The 20,301-nt window shown below is 37.3% G+C and overlaps 1 protein-coding gene across 3 annotated transcripts in view; it reads left to right on the plus strand.

The window, feature by feature from the left end:
* The window catches only part of UTRN (utrophin), a 366,152-nt gene that overhangs the window by 87,446 nt on the left and 258,405 nt on the right, over window positions 1–20,301 (plus strand). For all 3 annotated transcript variants that reach the window (XM_032185295.1, XM_032185296.1, XM_032185294.1), the window contains 12 exons: window positions 1,732–1,839; window positions 2,421–2,600; window positions 3,929–4,098; window positions 5,434–5,557; window positions 7,267–7,354; window positions 9,981–10,216; window positions 10,489–10,669; window positions 13,816–13,961; window positions 15,885–16,094; window positions 17,592–17,705; window positions 18,492–18,647; window positions 19,595–19,765. In XM_032185295.1, the coding sequence (XP_032041186.1) occupies window positions 1,732–1,839; window positions 2,421–2,600; window positions 3,929–4,098; window positions 5,434–5,557; window positions 7,267–7,354; window positions 9,981–10,216; window positions 10,489–10,669; window positions 13,816–13,961; window positions 15,885–16,094; window positions 17,592–17,705; window positions 18,492–18,647; window positions 19,595–19,765 (1,884 nt within the window). The remainder of the gene's footprint in view (window positions 1–1,731; window positions 1,840–2,420; window positions 2,601–3,928; window positions 4,099–5,433; window positions 5,558–7,266; window positions 7,355–9,980; window positions 10,217–10,488; window positions 10,670–13,815; window positions 13,962–15,884; window positions 16,095–17,591; window positions 17,706–18,491; window positions 18,648–19,594; window positions 19,766–20,301) is intronic.

The raw sequence follows: 20,301 nt of genomic DNA on the forward strand, positions 1-20,301 counted from the left end.
TTATTTTTGTCTAGGGAAAGATGACCACTCATTGGCTATTATAAAATTGTTATGAATGTCATCTTCTGTTGGAGTTGCTTAGCATTCTTTTTTTTTTTTTTTAATTAAGTTGCTCTGAAAAAGTGGACAAACTTTCATTAATGTTTGTTTAATGTAGAATGTAAGATAAGTAATAAGGAAGTAGGTGTTCATTTTAGGTTTAGATCAGCCTATGTTTGCATTTGTTGTTCAACTCCCAATAGTGCTTTTATTACTACCAGGTCTGAATTACAGATGTGTCCTTGAGAATTATCAAGTCACCTACAAAAATTACAACTTGAAACCAATTAAAAACTTTAATATGAACAGTTTGATAACAGAAAAGTACCTAAAACATTTAGGTACTGTCATTTCTTCATTTCACCCAACCAGATGGAGAGATGAGCAGCAGCGATGCATCAGCCTTTTTGTGGCTGCCTAAAAATTTTTTTGGAAACCACACTGCCAAGTCAACACAATTCTTACCACTCAGGAAACAAATTCCTCAATTGGTGCCAGATATTTCTTAGCACTGTGATAATTATGTTTCAGTTTCCTGGGGAGAGTTATCATTGACTGCTGATTTAGCAGAAATTAATTGTATATGTTGAAGGATTTTTAAACTCCTCTATTATGCATAAAGTAAGTTGGCTGGGCTGCCAGCTTGATTTTTCCCAAAGAGTATGTGGTGTTACAACTTTGTTCATCCAGCCTCATGGCATTTCCACCGCTATCATATTTGCTGTCTGTACATTTTGCACATTGGTTTACATTGGCAATGAAAACTGCCTTAACCCTTTGGCCCAGAAGTTGCTGTAGTCAGTTCTGGGACAATACCAAAAGTATACAGCTAGACCGAGGAGCTAGCAACTGTTGTAAAGTGTGTTGTTCAACGAACAAAAAGATCTGCCTTGTTCTATTATTTTACCTTTAAACACAGAGGGGAGCAGTGTGCAACTGAGCTTGACTGAGAAAAAAAGCTATCTGGGTATTGCAGTCTATGGAGATAGCTGTGTAGCAGCAGCAGCATGCAGCAACATAATATGAAATACATAAAATCCTTCCTGACGCTGGAGGCTGCTGGAGTTTCCGTAGCAGCGCTGTGTGACTAGAGCGAGATCCAGGACAAATTTCCTAGAAAAAAACGTTAAAAACTTGATGAGCAGACCACTCCAGCTTTCAGGAGTTAATGAGAAAATGTTTAAAGCTATTTTCCAATTGGAAATAGGTAAAATAGACAGGGGGGTAACTAATAATACACGTTTGAGTCTGTGGCAGACTGTCTGAACTAAAAGAGCTCTGAATTAACAATGTAGCTTCTGTGAGAAACTGTTTGTAATGGCTGGTTCTGAATCACAGGGGAAGAAGGGTGGGGAATGAAAGAAAGAGTGCATGCAGTTTTGCTACATTTAATTCCAATATAATTTATAAATCCTAGGTCTGCTTTGTGGTGCATATCTGGTCTATATGAATAACCTGGGGGGTGGGCACTCTAATATACTGAGAAATGGTTTTGCTGAAAAGTATTTCATAGTTCTCTGGTCTGATATTTTTTTTGTTGCCCTTTATGTAGTGTTTTGGTTAATGCCAACTGAAATTCCTGCACGTAAGGATTTCAGAGCAGTGTTTGGAATGCAAAGAACTTAAAGAAGGAATTGTCAATTGTTTGACAAACTTGGTATGTTCTTGTACTATTTTCCTTTTAATCTGCAGTGCTTATTGAAGGCTTGGTTGACTGAGAAAGAAGAGGCCTTAAGTAAGGTCCAGACAAGCAACTTCAAAGATCAAACTGACCTGAGTGTGAATGTTCGAAAACTAGCAGTGAGTATTGCTGTCCTCATCTATCCTGTCAAATCTGGGAGTCTAAGTGAATGGCAATTATGAGTTTGACTTCAGCAGGAGCTGTGAATGAACTACATTCACACTACATTGGAAGCCAGGTTTATATTCTCTCCCTGTCAGATATTTCCACTTAATTTTTAAAAAGCTGTGTACAACTTTCTCTATGGCCATGCTAGGCTGATGTGACTTATTTTGGAACAGCCATCCTGGGTATTTTACAGGGTTTGTAGTTTCGTGCAGTCTACCAGACAGCTGGGTTTTCCAAGGTGTGTGTTTTTTTTTTTTTTTTTTTTTTTTTTGTTCTGTGTTTGTTTAAATACATTGGTACAGCTTGTACCTAAACTAATCATTTGTAACTGTAACTCAAGAGATACAGCAGATAGCTCTAGTAGCTTTCTTGAGGAAGTGTTTTTCTTAAGTGTCTGTTAGTGCTTTGTTAAACAGGAGAACTGTTTTGAAACCTATGATGCATCTGGCTCAGGTAGTAAACTTATCGCAACGCAAAGCTAGAGATGGCAGAATACTTGATGTCTTCTTTTAATGTTTTCTTTTAACTTCAGATTTTGAAAGAGGACATGGGTATGAAACGACAAACACTAGACCAGCTGAATGAGCTAGGTCAGGATGTGGCCCAAATCCTTGGCAATAGCAGAGCATCTGATAAAATCGACCATGATCAAGAAGAACTAACTCAGAGGTGGGACAGTTTGGTTCAGAAACTAGAGGATTACTCTAACCAGGTACTTATCTATGCTCTATTACTTCTCAGCTGTTTAGATGTATGCAAACCATGCTGATACTGTAAGCAAAAGTGCCCAGGCAAGTTCTTGGCACCTGGCTAGAGGCAGGTGAGTTCTATTTCACGTGGGGCTGATTTTATCTGCAGAAAAAGCTGTCTGTTTTTTTTTTTTTTTTGCTTTCAAAACAAGTTGTTAACCTGACTAATACTGTTACTCCTTTCTCACACAGATTAAGCTTCATTTTTTCTGATGAGTAAAGCAGGTTTCACATGTATTATCAATCAATATAAATAGTTCTAAACATTATGAGAGCACTGGGACTGGAGTAAATCTCATACTAAAAGAAAATAAAGACGAAACCCCAAACACAGAATAGATAAATAAATGGGAGTCATACAAGCATTTATGCTCGAGTACAATTTCTCACTTTTTGAAAAGATTGTTGTTAGACATGTAAGGATGATAGCCAAGCTGGACTGTAAGGTTTTTATTTCAGTATTTTGAGTGCTTGCTAATATTTCATTTAGATAGAACTTCCATTGGCTTCTGTGAGAATTTTATTTGACAGTTTTATGACTCACATGCCCTTTTTTGTGTGATATTAAAAGATCATTATGGTGATGGCTGCAGCACTGCTTCATGATCCATTTAGTGTGTAGTGAATGAGCTGTACAGCCTGTGAGTAGGGGTCCATTTCAGCCATGAGGCTTTAATTTGTTCTTTCTGTTTGAGTCAAAGCAGTGCAGAGTGCCAAATCCTGTGTGCATCTCTTCATTCCCCCTAAATATCAAGCATGTGCTTAGCTAGAACTTACAGGGTGATTCCCACAAGACTTTGTTTATAACCCGTTAAAGGGTGTGGAAGGTTTCTATTGACTTGAGTGGGCTTGTAGGTTAGTTTTTAGGTCAAATCCACTGTGTGTCAGCTCTTTAAGTTGTATGTTTGGTTTTGTGGAAAATGTATATACGATATAGAATTGTATATTGTTAAATCCAAAGAACCTTTGTTCTTTCTGTGAACCAAGCAATTATGAAAGAAAATACGTATTGTATTTTGTTGATTTAAATTCACTTGTTCTGGCGTGAAATCCTAGTTGAACTGAGAATTTTGGTGCTTGGTTCCCATCTGTAAAATGAGAAGAATACTGTTTTTCTTTGGAGTGCTTTGGCATCTATGATAAATGTGCTTTCTGAGGGCTAGGTGTGATCATTTGTAGGAGTGAATGAAAGGGCTTTTATGACTGATGAATAAAAGGAATGAAAGAAGAACAAGTTAGAGTTTGCTTTAAAAAAGATATTTAACCCTTTTTGCTAAATCATTTTGTGTAGGTAACTCAAGCTGTAGGAAGCGTAGGGATGTCACAGATTTCGCAGAAGACTCCTGCAGAAACAGTGTCTTTGAAGGACCCGGTAGTGGTTAGACAACCCAGGCAGGAATCGCCTCCACCACCACCCCCAAAGAAAAGGCAAATCCCAGGGGACAGTGAAGCAAAGAAAAAGTAAGTATATGCCACTGCCATTTTCCTATGCACACTAGATAACACAAGCTCATTTCCTTTAGTCTTGGGTTTTGAATCTCCTTTTATGCTAGTAAAGAATATTTAAGTTGCAGTTGTGCAGTTGCGTTTGGGCAGTGGGGAGGGGCTGTTATGTACACCCTTGTTTTCAGAGAAGCAGAAAGCCTGCAGCCTCCATCAATTTCAAAGGAAAAGGGATATGTTTTATTTTTCAGAAAAGCAGGTCTTTGGTTCTCTGTACTTCAGTTCCTTTGCTGAAAGGTAGAACTAATTATATTTCCTTTCTTTTGGAAAAAACAATCTTCACATGTTGGGATACATAGTGTTATGAAAGGACCAAGTATTTTAATTTGTTATGTATCTCTGGTCTCTGAAACACATGGGAGAAACTGTGCAAGAAAGCTCAGAAACCTAGTCTGTCTCCCTGGTATTTACTAATAGGCATGACATTAAAGTGATGTCTCTTTTCACAAGTGTATCTGGAGTGGCTGATTTATTTGCATATATTCTAATAACACATTGCAGTGCTTTCATTAAATAGCATACATAAAACTAAAGGAATTGTTGTTAAAAATATGAATAAGGTAAATACTGTATACTCATTATTTTGCTGTTTGTTTGCCTGAGAAAACAGACGTTTGAGGTGTCACTAGCTTAAACCTTTGGCAGATTTTCTAGGGAGATGATAGAGGGCTGCATCAAGAGCCAAGAGTTCAAACTGTATTAAGGACAGAGTCAGGTAAATTAGGCTAAACTTTTTCATCTGATACTTTTATCTGATTCTGATTACTTAAGTTGAAACCAACAAATAATCAGTAACTGGAATTTTGCAGGCTTTCCCACAAAAAAACCTTGGAGTGGTTAGCAGCAGCTTCTGCATCTGTTGGCAGGCTGTTGTTCCACATTAGGATTTACATTGTGTTAAGTCATGTAATTGTAGTATGGTCTGACTCGTGGTCCACATAATATATCTGCTCTGTCCTTCTCTAAAGTTGTGTACAGTATTGGTTAATCTGGGAGTTTGTTTTTTTCATGGTGGTGAGTTGTAGTTTAGTTTCAGGCATGAGAAAGTCATGTGAATCTAGAAAGTCCAGCTGTAGCAAAACATCTTAAATGATAAGCTAATGTTCAGTCAGCTAGACATTCAGGAAGGTTTTTCTGTACTCATTACCATGAGTACTTAAGCTGCTAGCATTTTCTTCAGCCAAAATAGCATTGCAGACTTTTACAGAATCTAGAATGTGCTGAAGTTTAAGATTTTTAATACAGTGAATAGAGAAAAATGACAGAAAAAAATTGTCCAACCTTTTAAACCAGGTTTGACGCTGAAAGTGCTGAGCTGTTGAACTGGATTTCAAAATCAAAAGCTGCCATTCAGGCCACAGACATCAAAGAGTACAAGAAGATGAGAGAGACTTCAAACTTGAAAGAAAAGTTGAAGGTAAAATGGGAAGATAGGGGGTTTTCCAGTGAATAATGTATTTTGTTTCTTTAGGCTGGCTGTCAGCTGGATATGTGGGCAGATCCACATGCTTCATGAGGATTAAGTCTCTTTGTTGAATAGTTTCTGAACTGGACAGACATGGAAATCTGACCAGCTGGACATAGCCTGTTGTTGGTGTTGGGTCACACAATCCACAGGAAATTTTAAAAGCATATGTAACTATCTCCTTTGGAATTGTGATAAATGAATGTCTTCAGGATTATTACCTTTTCTACAAAGCAGCAAATTTTGGCTTCATGTTTCACAGTTGGAGATGGACTTGACTGACACCACGCTTATAATTTTGGCAGAGATGTGCCAGTGTGCTGCTCAAGAGATCCCTTGAACCATCCTGTGACACTGCACACCCTTTACCACCTAGGGCCCAAGGTTGTGTCCAGCATTTGGACACATTGGTGCTTGGTCTGTTAATTTCAGAGAAAATAACAATAGTTACAACTCATGTGACCTGCAAGACTGAACACAGAATTCTACCATATCTCGTGGAAGCTATGAGATAACTGTTTTGTTTTCTGTTCTTTCTATTTCAAGAATATATTCTTGCCTTCCCTGATCCTTGAAAATACTTTGTTAACGAAAGCTTACTGGAGCTTTAGCAGGAAACCTGCCTTTGAAATCAAAGACAATAGAATCATAGAATATCCCGAGTTGGAAGGGTCCCATAAGGATCATTGAGTCCAACTCCTAATACTTAAAAATATCTATAAGGAGACTCCTTCCTAGTGCTCTAGTGCAAAATGGTGCCAGTAGGAATGATTGGAATGATAGTACTGTTGGAAATAAAAACCAACAAAATCCACCCGATGGTTTATTTATATAGCTTTATGGATGTTTGTAGCCCTTTATAAAACAAACTCCAAGACGAACACCAGGTTCTCATGAATAACCCTGTTTTTAAATGATTGGGCTCTGAGGAGGTGGGACAGTCTTTGTGCTTCCCAACTGTGCAAATGAATGAATGCTTCTTTCAAAAATACGGTAGGAAGTCTAAACCAGAGAAATAACTTTAGACATTTGTTTCAAAAGGATTTTAATTTGGATTGATTTTGTTGCAGTCTCAGAGGGCACGGAAATTATGGCCTTATGGCCAAGGAGCCTTTTCCTCTCTGGATATGTTCTGCCTCTTGGCTCACACAGGAATATACACTGATGTGTATGTCTTGAGGGAGGGATGTGTTCCTTTAAAAAATCATAGTAGCCGCATAGGATTTTCCTCACTAATCTTTATTATGAGGGAGAGTGAAGCTCTAGAACTTTGCAGATTGGAGTACTGGAGTACTAGTGTGCTGTAGGTTTTGCTACCTCGAATTCTAGGTAACAGGTTGTTGTTAGTTTCAGATGGAAATCTTAGTAGACACTGTAGGGGCAAAAGGAATATTATTTTTTTTTATTCACTGCTTCACATCGAATACATTTGTTTGATCACAAGTGTCATGTTATAGCTGGTGTCCCAATATCTGATATCACCTAGCAGGATTGTCAACCTTTCTAACAATATATTGGTTCTGGTGCCTTTGTATTAGTCTTTTTGTATACTTGCTGCTTGTGAGATCTAACTTCATTTCCTGTGTTTATTTATTTTTTTAAAGAAAAAGTCAAGAAAAATGACACTCTCTGAAAATATTCTTTTGGGGTTCAATTTGTAGGTGATAGAAAAAGAAAGGGCTGAAAAAAGCCAAAAGTTAGATGAACTCAAACGAAGTGGACATGTTCTTTTGGATCAAACGGGAAAAGGTAAGAGACTTGAAATGTTTTTCTGTTTTGTGATTTAATCAGACAAATTGCTGAGAAATAGTACTGAAGTATATGTTTATTATCTCCAGTTAAGCACTGCAGTTATTCCTTCTCTCTCCTTCCACTTTCTTTCCTTCAGAGACATTCATCATTGTTACTCTAAATAGAAACAAAACACATAAATTACTAGTGAAACTTATAGAAAAGCAAAATGATTTTTTTAATGTATGTGTGTTTGTTGGCAACCTTGTAAGGGTTATCTTTATTAAATAGAAATAATTTCTTAAAGTTGCTTTTGGGGAAAGGACTTTTTATTTTAAATCATGTGGAAAAAAATAAGTGTAAGATTTTAAAATGTAACAACCTTGAGGGGGAAATCTTGAACCAAAATTAAATTTGAGTGAATGTGTTTATATATCTTATTCATAGTTTTTGCTATTTTTTCTGTGAAAACTGTCAGGATGTTTTGACGATAGTCACAATTTATGGTTCAAAGGCAAGTGAGAAGCCTACATGCTTGAGAAAATGATTGATTGTCAATTAAAACACTTATCCCTGGAAACATCAGTGAAAGCTGAATCTTTAAGGCTTGCCAAAATTTTGTTTCATAGTATGACAAAAAATCACCAGCAAAAAGCGACTTTCTTCACAAAAGAGATGTTCAGATCATCTAGAAGCACAGCCTTTTAGATCTGCCATGCATTTGATTTCTGGTGAACTTTCTGTAGCTGGTAGCATTCAGACAGGTGTAAGGAAGGTGTCTTGCATTCTGATTTCCATTGGAGTTTCCAACTGCCACACTTTTTTTCCAGCCAGTCCCTGTGCTAGGATGCTGCAATCTGCTAAGCATTTTGAGTCCTTCCCTCCTTGTTTAATACAGGTGGAATTCTTTTACAGGGGTTGCTCTTGCTCTAAAGGTTGCTCTCAAAGCCACTGATTTGACCTGGAGTTTGGGTTATTAAAAACTTGTGACTGTTCCTAGTCTTCAGACCTTGTCAGGGATCTTCCCACCTGTCCACCCCTTTTCCTTTTCCTTTTCCTTTTCCTTTTCCTTTTCCTTTTCCTTTTCCTTTTCCTTTTCCTTTTCCTTTTCCTTTTCCTTTTCCTTTTCCTTTTCCTTTTCCTTTTCCTTTTCCTTTTCCTTTTCCTTTTCCTTTTCCTTTTCCTTTTCCTTTTCCTTTTCCTTTTCCTTTTCCTTTCCTTTTTTTTTTGTTTTTTTTTCCTCCTTTTGCTCCCTCAGCTGTATCTATCCCCCAGCTTGATCTATCAATCCTGGCTATATAACAAGTATCTGTTGATCATAGTGAGAAATAGATAGTTGAAAAATTGGCATGCGTTATCAAAGTTAGGAATCTATAGAAAATAAGGCATCGGTAACCAATGTATCTGCTAGTATGTTTTGTCCAACTCAGAATGAGAGCCCTTATCTCCAAAACCAAGCTCAGCTGTGCATGTGTGGAATAATGCCCAGTAGAGGCCTACATGTGTATTCCTCCCTTTTTGGCATGCTCAGACCCTGCCGTAGTGCCGTGACCCATCACTGCACACATGCTTTTGTTACACGGCTGGCTGCAGCTGCTGTGCTTCCGTGTGTATGGCCAGTGTGTGAAGCACAGGGGAGGATCTATGCAGCAGAGCCTTCAAGTGCACATGTAGAAGCTGGCTGGCTGCCCCAGAACAAAATACTGGGCTCCAGTATTAAACTATGCAGTATAAACTACAGCAGTACAGAAAATGGACCCTTCCGTATGAATCTCTTGCTTACACTCCAGTCTAACTGACAGAACTGGGAAGTTCACATGACCCAAACAAGCCTTATAAAAAGAAGTGGTACCTTGAAACAGGATCTGTATCATAAACTTGCAGTGGCGAGACTGCATTGTTGAACACATACTGCACTGATTTTTTTTTTCCACATATCAGCAAATTTGCCAGTTACTTTTGGCACTCGAGGAAATAGAGCAGGGAGTGCATGTGGGTGGGAAGACTACACTTAGGGTGCTGCGTCCTCATGTAGTGAATTGATTCACCTGAAAGATGGTGTAGCAAGTGCTTGGGGTAGTCATTGAATGGGAAATAACCTTGTGTTTTGTCATGCTGCTTTTGTAGCTATTCATGTTACCTAGTTATTAATCACATCTGCGTGCAACGTGACATTGTCAGACACTGTTCCTCTCTCTCCCAGGCAGACGCTGCTGGATTTCCATTTACTTTTTCAATGAATTTATCGCTGTTTTCCAAGTTGCAGCTTCCATTTTCCTCTGTAGAGAGGGGGAAAAAATAAAAAAAATATTTAAATCTTCCATGAACGTTTAGACACAAATCATGATGAAGAGAGTCATGATTGTTGAGAGTCAGTACATTGTTAAAAACTACACAGTTGTCAAAAGAGACGACAAAGTGGAACATTTCATTTTTCATTTTAATCACTAATATGGAGATAAAAAGCCAAACCACTGTTAGTAGTAAGTACAGTTTTAGGGATGGTTGACTTGGAAGCAAAGCATTTTGCATGTTAGTGTGTTAGTGCAACCGTGTACCTGTGTCTGAAGAGAAGCATGGTTAAAACTTTGTTAATCAAAATGTGTTGCAGTTAATGTAACAATAATTTATATTATCTATTTAGAGGGACTTCCTGCAGCGGATTTAAAAAATGTGATGGAGAAAATATTATCAGGGTGGAAAGAGGTGGTACAACATCTGGAAGAACTGGCCAGAAAGATAAAGTACCAGGAAGATATAAATGCTTATTTTAAGGAAATGAATGAGCTTGAGAAGACTGTAGTTGAAAAGGATGGCTGGCTTAAAAATCATGCTTCTTCAGCATCCCAGCCCTCATCAGTCCTGAAAGATTTGTGTCAGGTAAGTCTGGCAAAACTTGTTACTGTTGATTGGAAGCTTGTAGGAGCAGGAGCACAGGATACCCCAGAGGAGATTAGCCTTATTGATTAATAAGGTAACTCAAATTTCCCAAGAGCCTTCAGGGCACCAGATTTGACTGGAAGATTTTGGTACCTGTGTCACAGGGGTACTTTACATCGTTGCCCTAGTAATGTAGAGCAGTTTTTGCAGGAGCTTACTAAAACCCTTGTGTTAAAAAGGTATGACTTGATTCTGTTTTCAATCTCTCACAGCGGGAGTTAACTCACCTTGTAAGCCTGAGTCCACGGCTGGAACACCTGAAAGCCACCTGCAAGGTGCTCACCTCTCAGCCCACGCCTCCAAACTTCATTAAGGAGAGTTTGAGTGGTTTTCTTGATCACTTCAAGTTGACTCACCAGAAACTAGAGGAACGTCACCAGCAGCTGAAGAAAGGTAAATGCTCTTTTAAATAGGTCCTGCTGATTCTTTTCTGTTTCTTTTTTTTTTTTTTTTCTTTTTTTCCTTTCTTTTTCCTTTGAATAATATTTTTTTTTGATGTCTTGATAAACAATCCGATGCTCTCAGAGCCTTTACACAGCAGAGCTGCCGCATATTGGTCTTTAATGAGACTTGGGAATTAATGCAGTCACCCTGAAAGTGTTGTTCAGAGTTTATAGCTGTTTATGCAAGACAGTACCTTCCTTGAGTTTTTTTATATCTTACTTTTCCCTTTCAGCCACAGGATGTGGTGATGCTTTTTGAAAGAGTATTTGGATCATTTAGTTTCCACTAGTTAATGGTGATATATTGTCAAAGGTTTAATATTAGACATTTCCAAATGCAGCTGAGAATGAAGTTGTAAAAGAATACTAAGAAGAGTAGTACAAGGAAATTAGAGGGAAGGAATATTTTTGTAATGATCAGTGAAGGAGTATTTCACACACTATGTATTTTTCTCTAAAGTTTTTCTTCCCAGTTTTGAACTTGGATTCCCCTGGAACAAAATTTTTAATGGGGGAAAAAAAGTTGCAAATCTGAATCTGCTTCCTTATGGCACTATTCCTTGTTGTCTTGGTGGTTTCTGTTCCATGAAGACAGAAAGGTCAGAACTGATGCTAATCAACAGTGGAAACAGGAAAAAATAGCTGTGTTTGTGAATTTTTTTTTTCAGCCCTTACAAATTAAAAAACAGGGATTACTAGTTTAGGAAGCCATTTTCTTTTGGATAATCATTTGGTAAAATAATTATTTTCAAATGTACTTAAATACATAAATAATGCAGCATTCCTGAAACCACGTTTAATTGGTTAGCAAAAACATTCTTAAGGTGAATGATACAGTTTCAAAAGTTGTGTGGGTCTGCCACTAACAGAAATAAATAATAATACTAGAAATGGAAAATGGAAGATTAAGATTAAAATTGAAATGTACGTATGGAATTTATTATTTTTTCACAGCTTAGTTGAGCATGTTAGCTGTACATAATTCCTCTTGGAACTTTCATCTTTGAAGTTATTTGGCTTACTTTTCAGGCACATCCTGCTTGTGTTTTTGTTGCATCAAAAATGTCGTTATATGAACATTCAAACCAGTCATTCTGACTCTGAAAGGATTTTAAATATAGTGCACGAAGTACATATCTCTGTTAATATTTTACAGGTGAATACAAAGAACACAAAACTATAAGGAGTGTTTTTTTTTAAATTTGTTTCTCAGAAATGGGAGGAAGCATTTTGCTAATGGCCCCAGATGGAAGAGCATTAACACTACATTCTGTGTGGAGTAAAAATAGACTCAATTACTAAATTACTAGGTCATCTATAACAGTGAGCTTCAGTATGGCATGACTACTTCAGTTATATCAGTGCAGAAAACTGTATGAGTAACGTCTGCTATACTCAAATTACAGCATATACCTTCATTCTTACTGTGAAGAATAATTATTTTATGATTGTTATGAGTTGCTTCATATACAGTACCAATAAAATTATTACGTGATGTGACTAAAATACTCTTTTTCACATTACACATCACATGAAGCATCATTAGTATATCTGAACCAGTTATTACTCAGTAAAAACATTTTATGTATATTGGTGTGTTAAACTTGCATTTGTGTATTTTCTTTTAATAATCATTTCTCTGTGGATTGTTTGTAGTTAAAAGCCAAGGGAAATGCAAGTTTAGGGTTTCAGGTTTTTGTTTATTTACAACATAGCTTGAATTGCTTCAAGTTGAAAGAATTTCCAGAACCATGTAATGGGGAGAAACAGCTAGTGATAGCAGTCAAGGATTTGTGAACTTGGCAGACTGTCCTAATGTCAGTAAGTCCAACTCCTTTCATTGCTGTTCTTTGAGCCTCTGAAAACTCCCCGATTGGGTGGTACACAGTACCATCTCTACGGCATTTTTGATGGGAATTGTGACTTATTTTTTTTATTTATGGGAGGCTATTTTTACTATTAACTACTTTTTTTTTTTTTTTCTTCTTCAGGATTTGCTGTATTTTAGTGACAGTGCTCCTATTTGCTTTATAGCAAACTCTTCTTATTTTCCCTTTAAATTGATACTGGGTTTTTGAGCAGAGCAAGTTAGATAACTGTGATTCTCTCTAGAAATGTTGACTCATTTCTTAGTTATAAATGGCATGACAGTTCTGACAGCAAGCTGTTGAAAAGCTACCTGGTGAGTCAGAACAAGGCTTAACTTAATTTTCACTTGTGTCAGTGATGAAATTGCTTAGGAATCCATGGCCAGAGAATGTGCATACCATAGTACTGTTTTTACAACTAAACCCATGTTTGTTGCAGTTTTTGAAAACTGAGGTTTTCATTCTGAAATTCCAGTAATATGTGCTGCCTCCTGCGTGGGATTCCACAGAGGACAGGTCTGATTGAAATCAGAGATGCAAACAAAGACTGCGAGCAGATGCTCTGTCTAAACTTTAATTCTCTTTTCAGTGTTCCCAGATAGTGCATCTATTCTGGAAATATGCTGAAAGTTACTATTTTTGTATTTGCGTGTATGTAGACATTGATATATATATGCACATATATACATACCATTTATATACTTAAACATACTACTAAAATAATACTTTTGTGTGTATATTTATATATTTATATAAAATATTACTTTATATATGTAAATACTATATGTAGCATGTGTATATAACTTTAACATATAGTTGTTACAGGCACTATACTTTATATGCAACATATAGTAAATACCTGTATTTGTATACAAATAGTAGATACCAATTAAAAATTATTAGTATGAGAAATATTAAGTTGAGGGGATTTAAGTGTGCAAAAGCCCAAGTACTATTGATTTCCTCCCCTTCAAGTGATTTAGGTACTTAATTAGATAAAATGGGATTGAGCTTTATATAAAAAAAATATATTTTCTTAAAGGAAAAAACGTTGATATTAGCAGAAAAGTTAGCATATCTCAGAAGGATTCAATGTACAAGTATATCTCACATGATTTCTTCATTTTTTTTTTTTTTAATTGTGCTACTTCACAAGTCTTATGATTTGGGTCCAGTGTCTATGTTCTTGCCTTGTATTTGGTTTAATTACTCTCTTTAACAATACCAGAGACAGAAAGCCAGCCTAGCCAGGACTACGTGGACTCTCTGCAGAGGCTGAAGGATGTGCTGAGTGAGGTGGAGTGCAAGCAGCAGGCCATCGCTGGTGGGCTGAGCGACCCTAGTAAGGTTGAGAAAGCCTTACAGCAGACAAAGGTAATCCCTACCTTCACACTGAAGCAAGGAAGTTGCTTGTTTTGCCACTGTCATCCTCCGTTCTCTGTCCCTTTTCTGTGAGGGAGACTTTTCAGTGAGGTCATGAAAATATTACTCAGTGGGAAGTCTGTCACGGAACAGTGCCTGGAAGCAGCCTCTGCGGCTCTGTGCCATGCAGTGCCTCTCCTGCAAGTGCTGCCTGTAGCCTTGCCCCAGTGTGGGGTGGGATGGATGCCTTTGTGGTGAAACTGCCTCTGAAGTTCACCTCGATAACAACTTCATCTTGTTTCATCCTGCTGGTGTGTCAGGAGAGGGTAAATGTACTGCTGTGGCCTCCAGATTGTCTTTCAAAGGGAAATTGCTTGTGAGCAATAAAGGTAATTAAATGATGCACAAATTCAGCCTAGTAGAAGTGGAATTTTGATTCCTATTGTGAACATATAAAATAGGTGAAAATCTGTGGATGACAGTTGCTTTATAAGTAGATGGTCTGGAGTGGGGGGAGGGAGAAACAAATAGATCCCTGCTCCCTCCCCTACCTCCTAGTGCTTTTGTAGAATAATGCTGAATTCAGAAATATATATATTTTTTTCTTTCTCCTGTGTGGCAGCACAAGAGGGCTGCAGATTATTGTGGAGGATCTCTTGAATTCCAGTTGCTGGATGTGGGGAAGGCTTTGTCTTCCCATCCTTCTCTGTTTGGCCAATTTAAAAAAAATTCTATGTGCTTTGGTTTTCTCTTTTGATGGTATTTCTCTATTGCTTAAAGCTGGCAGAGATTTTTTTTGGTTAGTACACTGGCTGAATTGCAGTGGCTTTTAGTCTTTGGAGGTTTGTCTTTTCCTTTCTGGATCCCTCCTCCCCATTTTCTTCAGAGACTAATTAACCAGAAAGGACATACCATGTCAGTGTGGGAGCTTTAAGCAGTGTGGTGGAAGATCAAATCACACAAATCCCTGCTCCCAGTCTCATTGCCTCTTCACTACCTATCATTTTAGAAGAAATGGTACATTTTATCCTGTTTCTTTCCTGTAAATAAGAAATAAAATTGAGAACATAAGCATACCAAAAAAGGTTTCTTCCTCAGTACAATCCAGTAAAATATATGCCCACACATCCCACATGTACATGTTAACTGTATATACTCACAAAGTTCATGAAATAAGTAATGATTTAATGTCTCAATTCCAAATGTCTCTCTTAAGTTTTAAGTATTTTTAAATAACCAAAATGCCCAATTAAATGAAGCAGCAGCATTTTTTCATGTCTTGCATTACACCTTCAGCTGCTTTTCCTTAATATTGGTAAAATAACTATTTCAGCTCGTGTGACTCCTTGCATCTGAAATACCTTAGTATTTATAATATTTAGACTGTATCCTCTTATTCCAGCTGGAAGAGTAGCTGTCAAAACTAAAGTATCCAGAGTTTTTATTTCAGCTAGGTGTTAAAATAATTTTATTTATGTAACTGGGAAGCACACACTCATTGCTGTGTGTGTGTGGCACTCTACCCCCCACCCCCATATACAGCTGGAGGGAGTGAAAAAACTGAGCTCCTAGTGTGTCTAAATTGCAGTTTCTTTTGTGACTGCAGCGTAGTGTAGCCATTGCTTTGCCAAGCTGAGTGCCAGTACTGCACAGCACAGCAGAGGTGGAGGTGCCTGGGTGTATTTGGCTATATGGCCAGGCCTTAAAGGCCATTCTCTAATCTCTGCTACTGCTCCAGCAGAGCAGCTGAAGGTTTTTCTGCTTAAAGTGTTGTTTGGACACTTCTGCTCCAATAACTTCAGTAACTGTAATTCATCCCTTTACTGTATCTATACTCTGTGCAATGAAACCTTTGTACTTGCACGCGTATGTGAATGTTGTATGTTTGATACTGCGAGCAAACTTATCAACCTATCTTTTTTCCCTTCCTTATAGACTGTTTGTGAGACACTGGAATCCCAGAAGCCTAGGGTAGATAGACTTGCTGAAGAAACAAAAGCTTTGGAGAAACAGGCTTCTGATATAACTAAGGTATACACACAAGAGTTCAGGCATGTGCAAGGACACTGGAACAAGTTAAAGCTCAAGACTTCAAAAGATGTTAAGCTACTGGAAGAAATTACATCCAAGTTGAGAATATTTGAGGTAAAACAAAAGGATTTTGTTTTTGTTGTTGCATGACTCTTTTTTTTTTTTTTTTTTTTTTTTTTAGAGCTCTTTCTTTCTTTATGTTCCTGCAGGTGATCCAGGGTGCTGGGCAACCTGATCTAGTGCATGTAATCCCTGGCCATGGCAGGGGGGTTAGAACTACATTTACCCTTTTACATCCACAGCCTATGCTGGGTGTTTGACCATTGGTAATTATTTGCCTGTGCAGTGCAAGAGCATTTACTTCATTAAACTTCTGCATACTTGGCTTGTGATTCAGCAAGTTATTTAAATGTGTCTAACTTTGTGAGTAATCCCACTTAATTCAGTTTAGCTGAATTGTAAGCAGCTTTCTGTAAGCAAGCTAAATGAGGTATATGGTAAAATGCCTTGTCAAATGACATCCTTTATAAATATGTATATATATATAAGTGTGTGTGTGTATGTATATATATATATATATAATTTTTAAGCTATGGTTTGTTAGAGCCTCCTGAGGTCTCTTTGTTGGAAAATAATTTTCAGGCTAATCTGCTGCAGGAAATTCCCCCCAAAAGGAAAAGGAATGAATAAAATGTCATGAATTTGACCTCTAATAGTAGCGTTGGCCTAAAAATAAACTTGATTTTAGTCTAATGGGTTTTCATTAGCAATGACTTTTTTTTTTCTTTGAAAAGCAATGTGTAATGTGTTGATATTGAAAGAACACTTACTGCAAGGCTTTAAAGAAAAATATGTGCTGTCTTCCTTGGTGACATGAACTTTGACTTGGCTTCTCAAATAAAAGTGCTCTGTTGTGGCCATCATTTCAAAATAACAAGATACCATCTATTAAAAAACCCAACCAAGTAGTCCAAAACTGTTGATTAAAAAAAATTCAACTATGTTACTAAAAATGTAAAGCATATAACCTAATTGAATCAGGACAAAAGTCTTTCTCCCATTTCTAATGTGTGGTGCTTGTTTTGGTTTGTAAGGGTCATAGGGAACACCCACAATTGTGTAGAAAGGAGATGGCAAACCTCCTGTCCCCCTCCCTGCCTGTTTTACCCTGGGATTTAAGGCAGCTGGTGAATTTTAGGTTGATGACTGTGCAATTCTGTATTTATTAATTTATTTCTGTGTATTGCTGTACTGAGCACAGTAGCTGCTATTGGACCCAAGCAGCTAGATTTTTTAGTTAGTCTAATCCTGTGTAGTTCTTTATTTTATGACTGCATTTCTCTGCAAGCCTTTGCCTGCATAGCCTCTACCTGTCCAATTTATTTAGCATTACTCACTCCTGTTCTCCTCACGTATACGTCTATAGGGTCATATCTCCTCCTTGGAGTACAACATGCCTCTCAAAACGGTGTGAAGGTGGTTGTATATGGTTAATATTATGAGGAAATTTCCAGCCTTCAGACAGGTCCCTCATGTGAATTTGTTGAAATGCAACAGCCGTACACTCTTCACGACAGCATTATCAACTCTTTGTTACTATATTTGGTTTAGGCCAATGCAAAAGTCATTCAGAAGTGGATGGATAGTGTGAAAGACTTCTTACTAACAGAAAAAACTGCTCAAGGAGATAGTGAAGGATTTCAAAGACAGCTTGACCAGTACACGGTGAGTTTTGTTTTTCTAAGGAATCTTTTGAAATAAATAATATCATTAGCATCTCTTCATTATTGTTTTGCTACTGTTATTAAATATTGTCCATGGTATATTCAGTAAAGCCTGCCAGGCTTTACAGGGCACATTTTAATTAGTTCCTCATTGTATAGCTATAGCCATTTGTACTTTTCAGAGCCTTCACTATATTTACAAATATTCATCTTCAAGTTGGCACTAGCTCTTCTGTAAAAACTATTTATTATACTTTTCCTAATTTTACGATATGGGAATTGAATCTATGAGTAAAAAGTGCTTTCTGCATTAAACTTTCAAGGGCATTAAAAATAAAAAGCAAATAAGTCAGATGATGAAACTCCCATGGTTTAAGAGTTGCGTGTGCCTTACAAGTAAGATTCCTTCCTAGCTAGTGCCACATAATGATCACAGATAGAATGTCATCCAACAGTAAGTGGCTGCAGTGTACACTCAAATGTTTGTTTCCCGGGGAGGAACATGAGTCTGAGATATTCTAGAAACATCAGGGTATTTAATGCACATTGCCTTCAAACTTGAATTGTTCCATTGTTGACATCTAGCATGTGGGAATGTTTGCACCATGTGCAGCAAGCTGTATTTTGTTTTTAGTTGCACAGCTCTGGTCTTTTGGACCACTGAAGGATTGTTCTAAACAGGCTGGCGTTGAACACAGCATCACTCTGCTTTTTTATTAAAGTTTTTCTAAAATAATGAAAAATTGCAAAATTATTGATATTCTATAAATTCACTTTGTGTGCTCAGGCGTTTGTTAATGAAATGGAGAAGACTGAACCATCACTGAAAGAGATGAAGGAAGTAGAGTCTACTTTACGAAGTCAGCCTATTGCAGGCATAAATACTTGGGCAAAATCTAGGCTAGTAGACTGCCAGACACAATGGGAAAAACTGAGCAAACAGGTGAGTTCTCCAGATGTTGCTAGTGCTTACTTGTTAATGCAGCTGGTTTTTCAGTTTAGGATGGTGAAGAGGTGAAGCAGTGAAATGGTTGGATGAATATGTTTTACTTGTTCTACTGTCAAAGTAGCTGAAATCCATCTTGTCCCAGTTAATCCTTCACAAGTGCAAATGTGTTAGGGGATACCTGTGCAACAGTAATTTTGTTTGAATATGTGTACTTCTCAGTTCATGTGCTGCTTGCAGTTTAGTAGCTTGTAAATAAAAATGAAGTTGTTTACTTTCTCTCATGTTGCTTTATCCCTTTTCAGGGAAAAAAAAAAAAAAAAAGCCTGTCCTTCTCTTGTCCCTGAAATCTGGAATATTATTCTGAACCTGAGTAATTTCAGCCTCTTTCCAAGCAGTTTTGAAAAATAAATAACTATAAATAGACTACCGCTTCAGTCTGGAGTATGTGGGTGTTTCTTTTGGGTGGAAGGTTTCTGCTGTCTGCAGAAACATTTTTCTTTAGTTGCAATGCCTGGCGAGAAGAACCTTGCTGTTGATGAACCTTGATCCAGATCGGCTCAGCTGTGGGGAAAAAAACAAGGCCTGGAGGAATTTAAGTGCTCTGTATAAAGACGGATCTAACTATATGATATCTGTGAGCAGAAGAGTGCTCCCCCTAGGCCCCTTCAAAATATGACTTTTTTTTTAGGGACTGTGACCCATTTACATATGACGAGAAAACAAACGTTTTCTCCTTCCTTCACCTCTAGATTTTATTGATCTGATGAAAATGGTTCATTAATGTGTACGTGTGTATAAAATTTGAATTATTTTTGCTAATTAAAAAGGCTTGAAAAATGTTTTGATAGAAATGTTTCAACAAAGACATGTAGTTTTTCACGTAGAAAAGGATATATATAAAGTACCTAAACTGCTGTTTCTTTTTTCACCTTGGATTCTAGATCATTAGTCAGAAAAATCGCCTGTCTGAAAGTCAGGAAAAAGCTGTAAATCTGAAGAAGGATTTGGCAGAGATGCAGGAATGGATGACCCAAGCTGAAGAAGAATATTTGGAGAAAGATTTTGAATACAAGTCCCCTGAAGAGCTAGAGAATGCAGTGGAGGAAATGAAGGTCAGGAATACCAGGTCATTATGGAGACCTGATTAAAAGGAAACAAAACTTAATGATTTCTAGGGGCTGACCTTTTGTGGAATTATTATCTGTATGGAAAGGAGCTCAGGTCACAGCAAGATTAGTGGTGTTTTTCAGTGTAGCTTCATGGATTTTTTTTTTGTTGTTTTAAAGCACAAACTATAAAAGCAGATGTTCTATTTGGTTACAAGGCATAGGGATTTCATAATGAATAGTGGCATGCAGAGCCTGCTAAGCCAGGCTTGCTATGTATAGCACATTTAACCCCAAGAATATGGAACCTTATTACAGGAGAAGAAACTTGAGAAAGAAAGAAAATGTGCTATTCTATCTGCCTAAATTAGCAGTTGGAAAAACATATTCTTCTGATTCCAGCTGTTGGGCTCCAGTTTCTTGTCCTGTGATATAGTAGCTCCATATTTAGAAAAAACAATCTAAAACAGTTTTGTTGTGAAGGTTATCTTGTGTTCATCATCTGTTGCAAACAAAAAAAGCTTGTCCTTGCTTCTTGGTAA

This window comes from Aythya fuligula, chromosome 3 (assembly GCF_009819795.1).
Source record: "Aythya fuligula isolate bAytFul2 chromosome 3, bAytFul2.pri, whole genome shotgun sequence".
NCBI lineage: Eukaryota > Metazoa > Chordata > Aves > Anseriformes > Anatidae > Aythya > Aythya fuligula.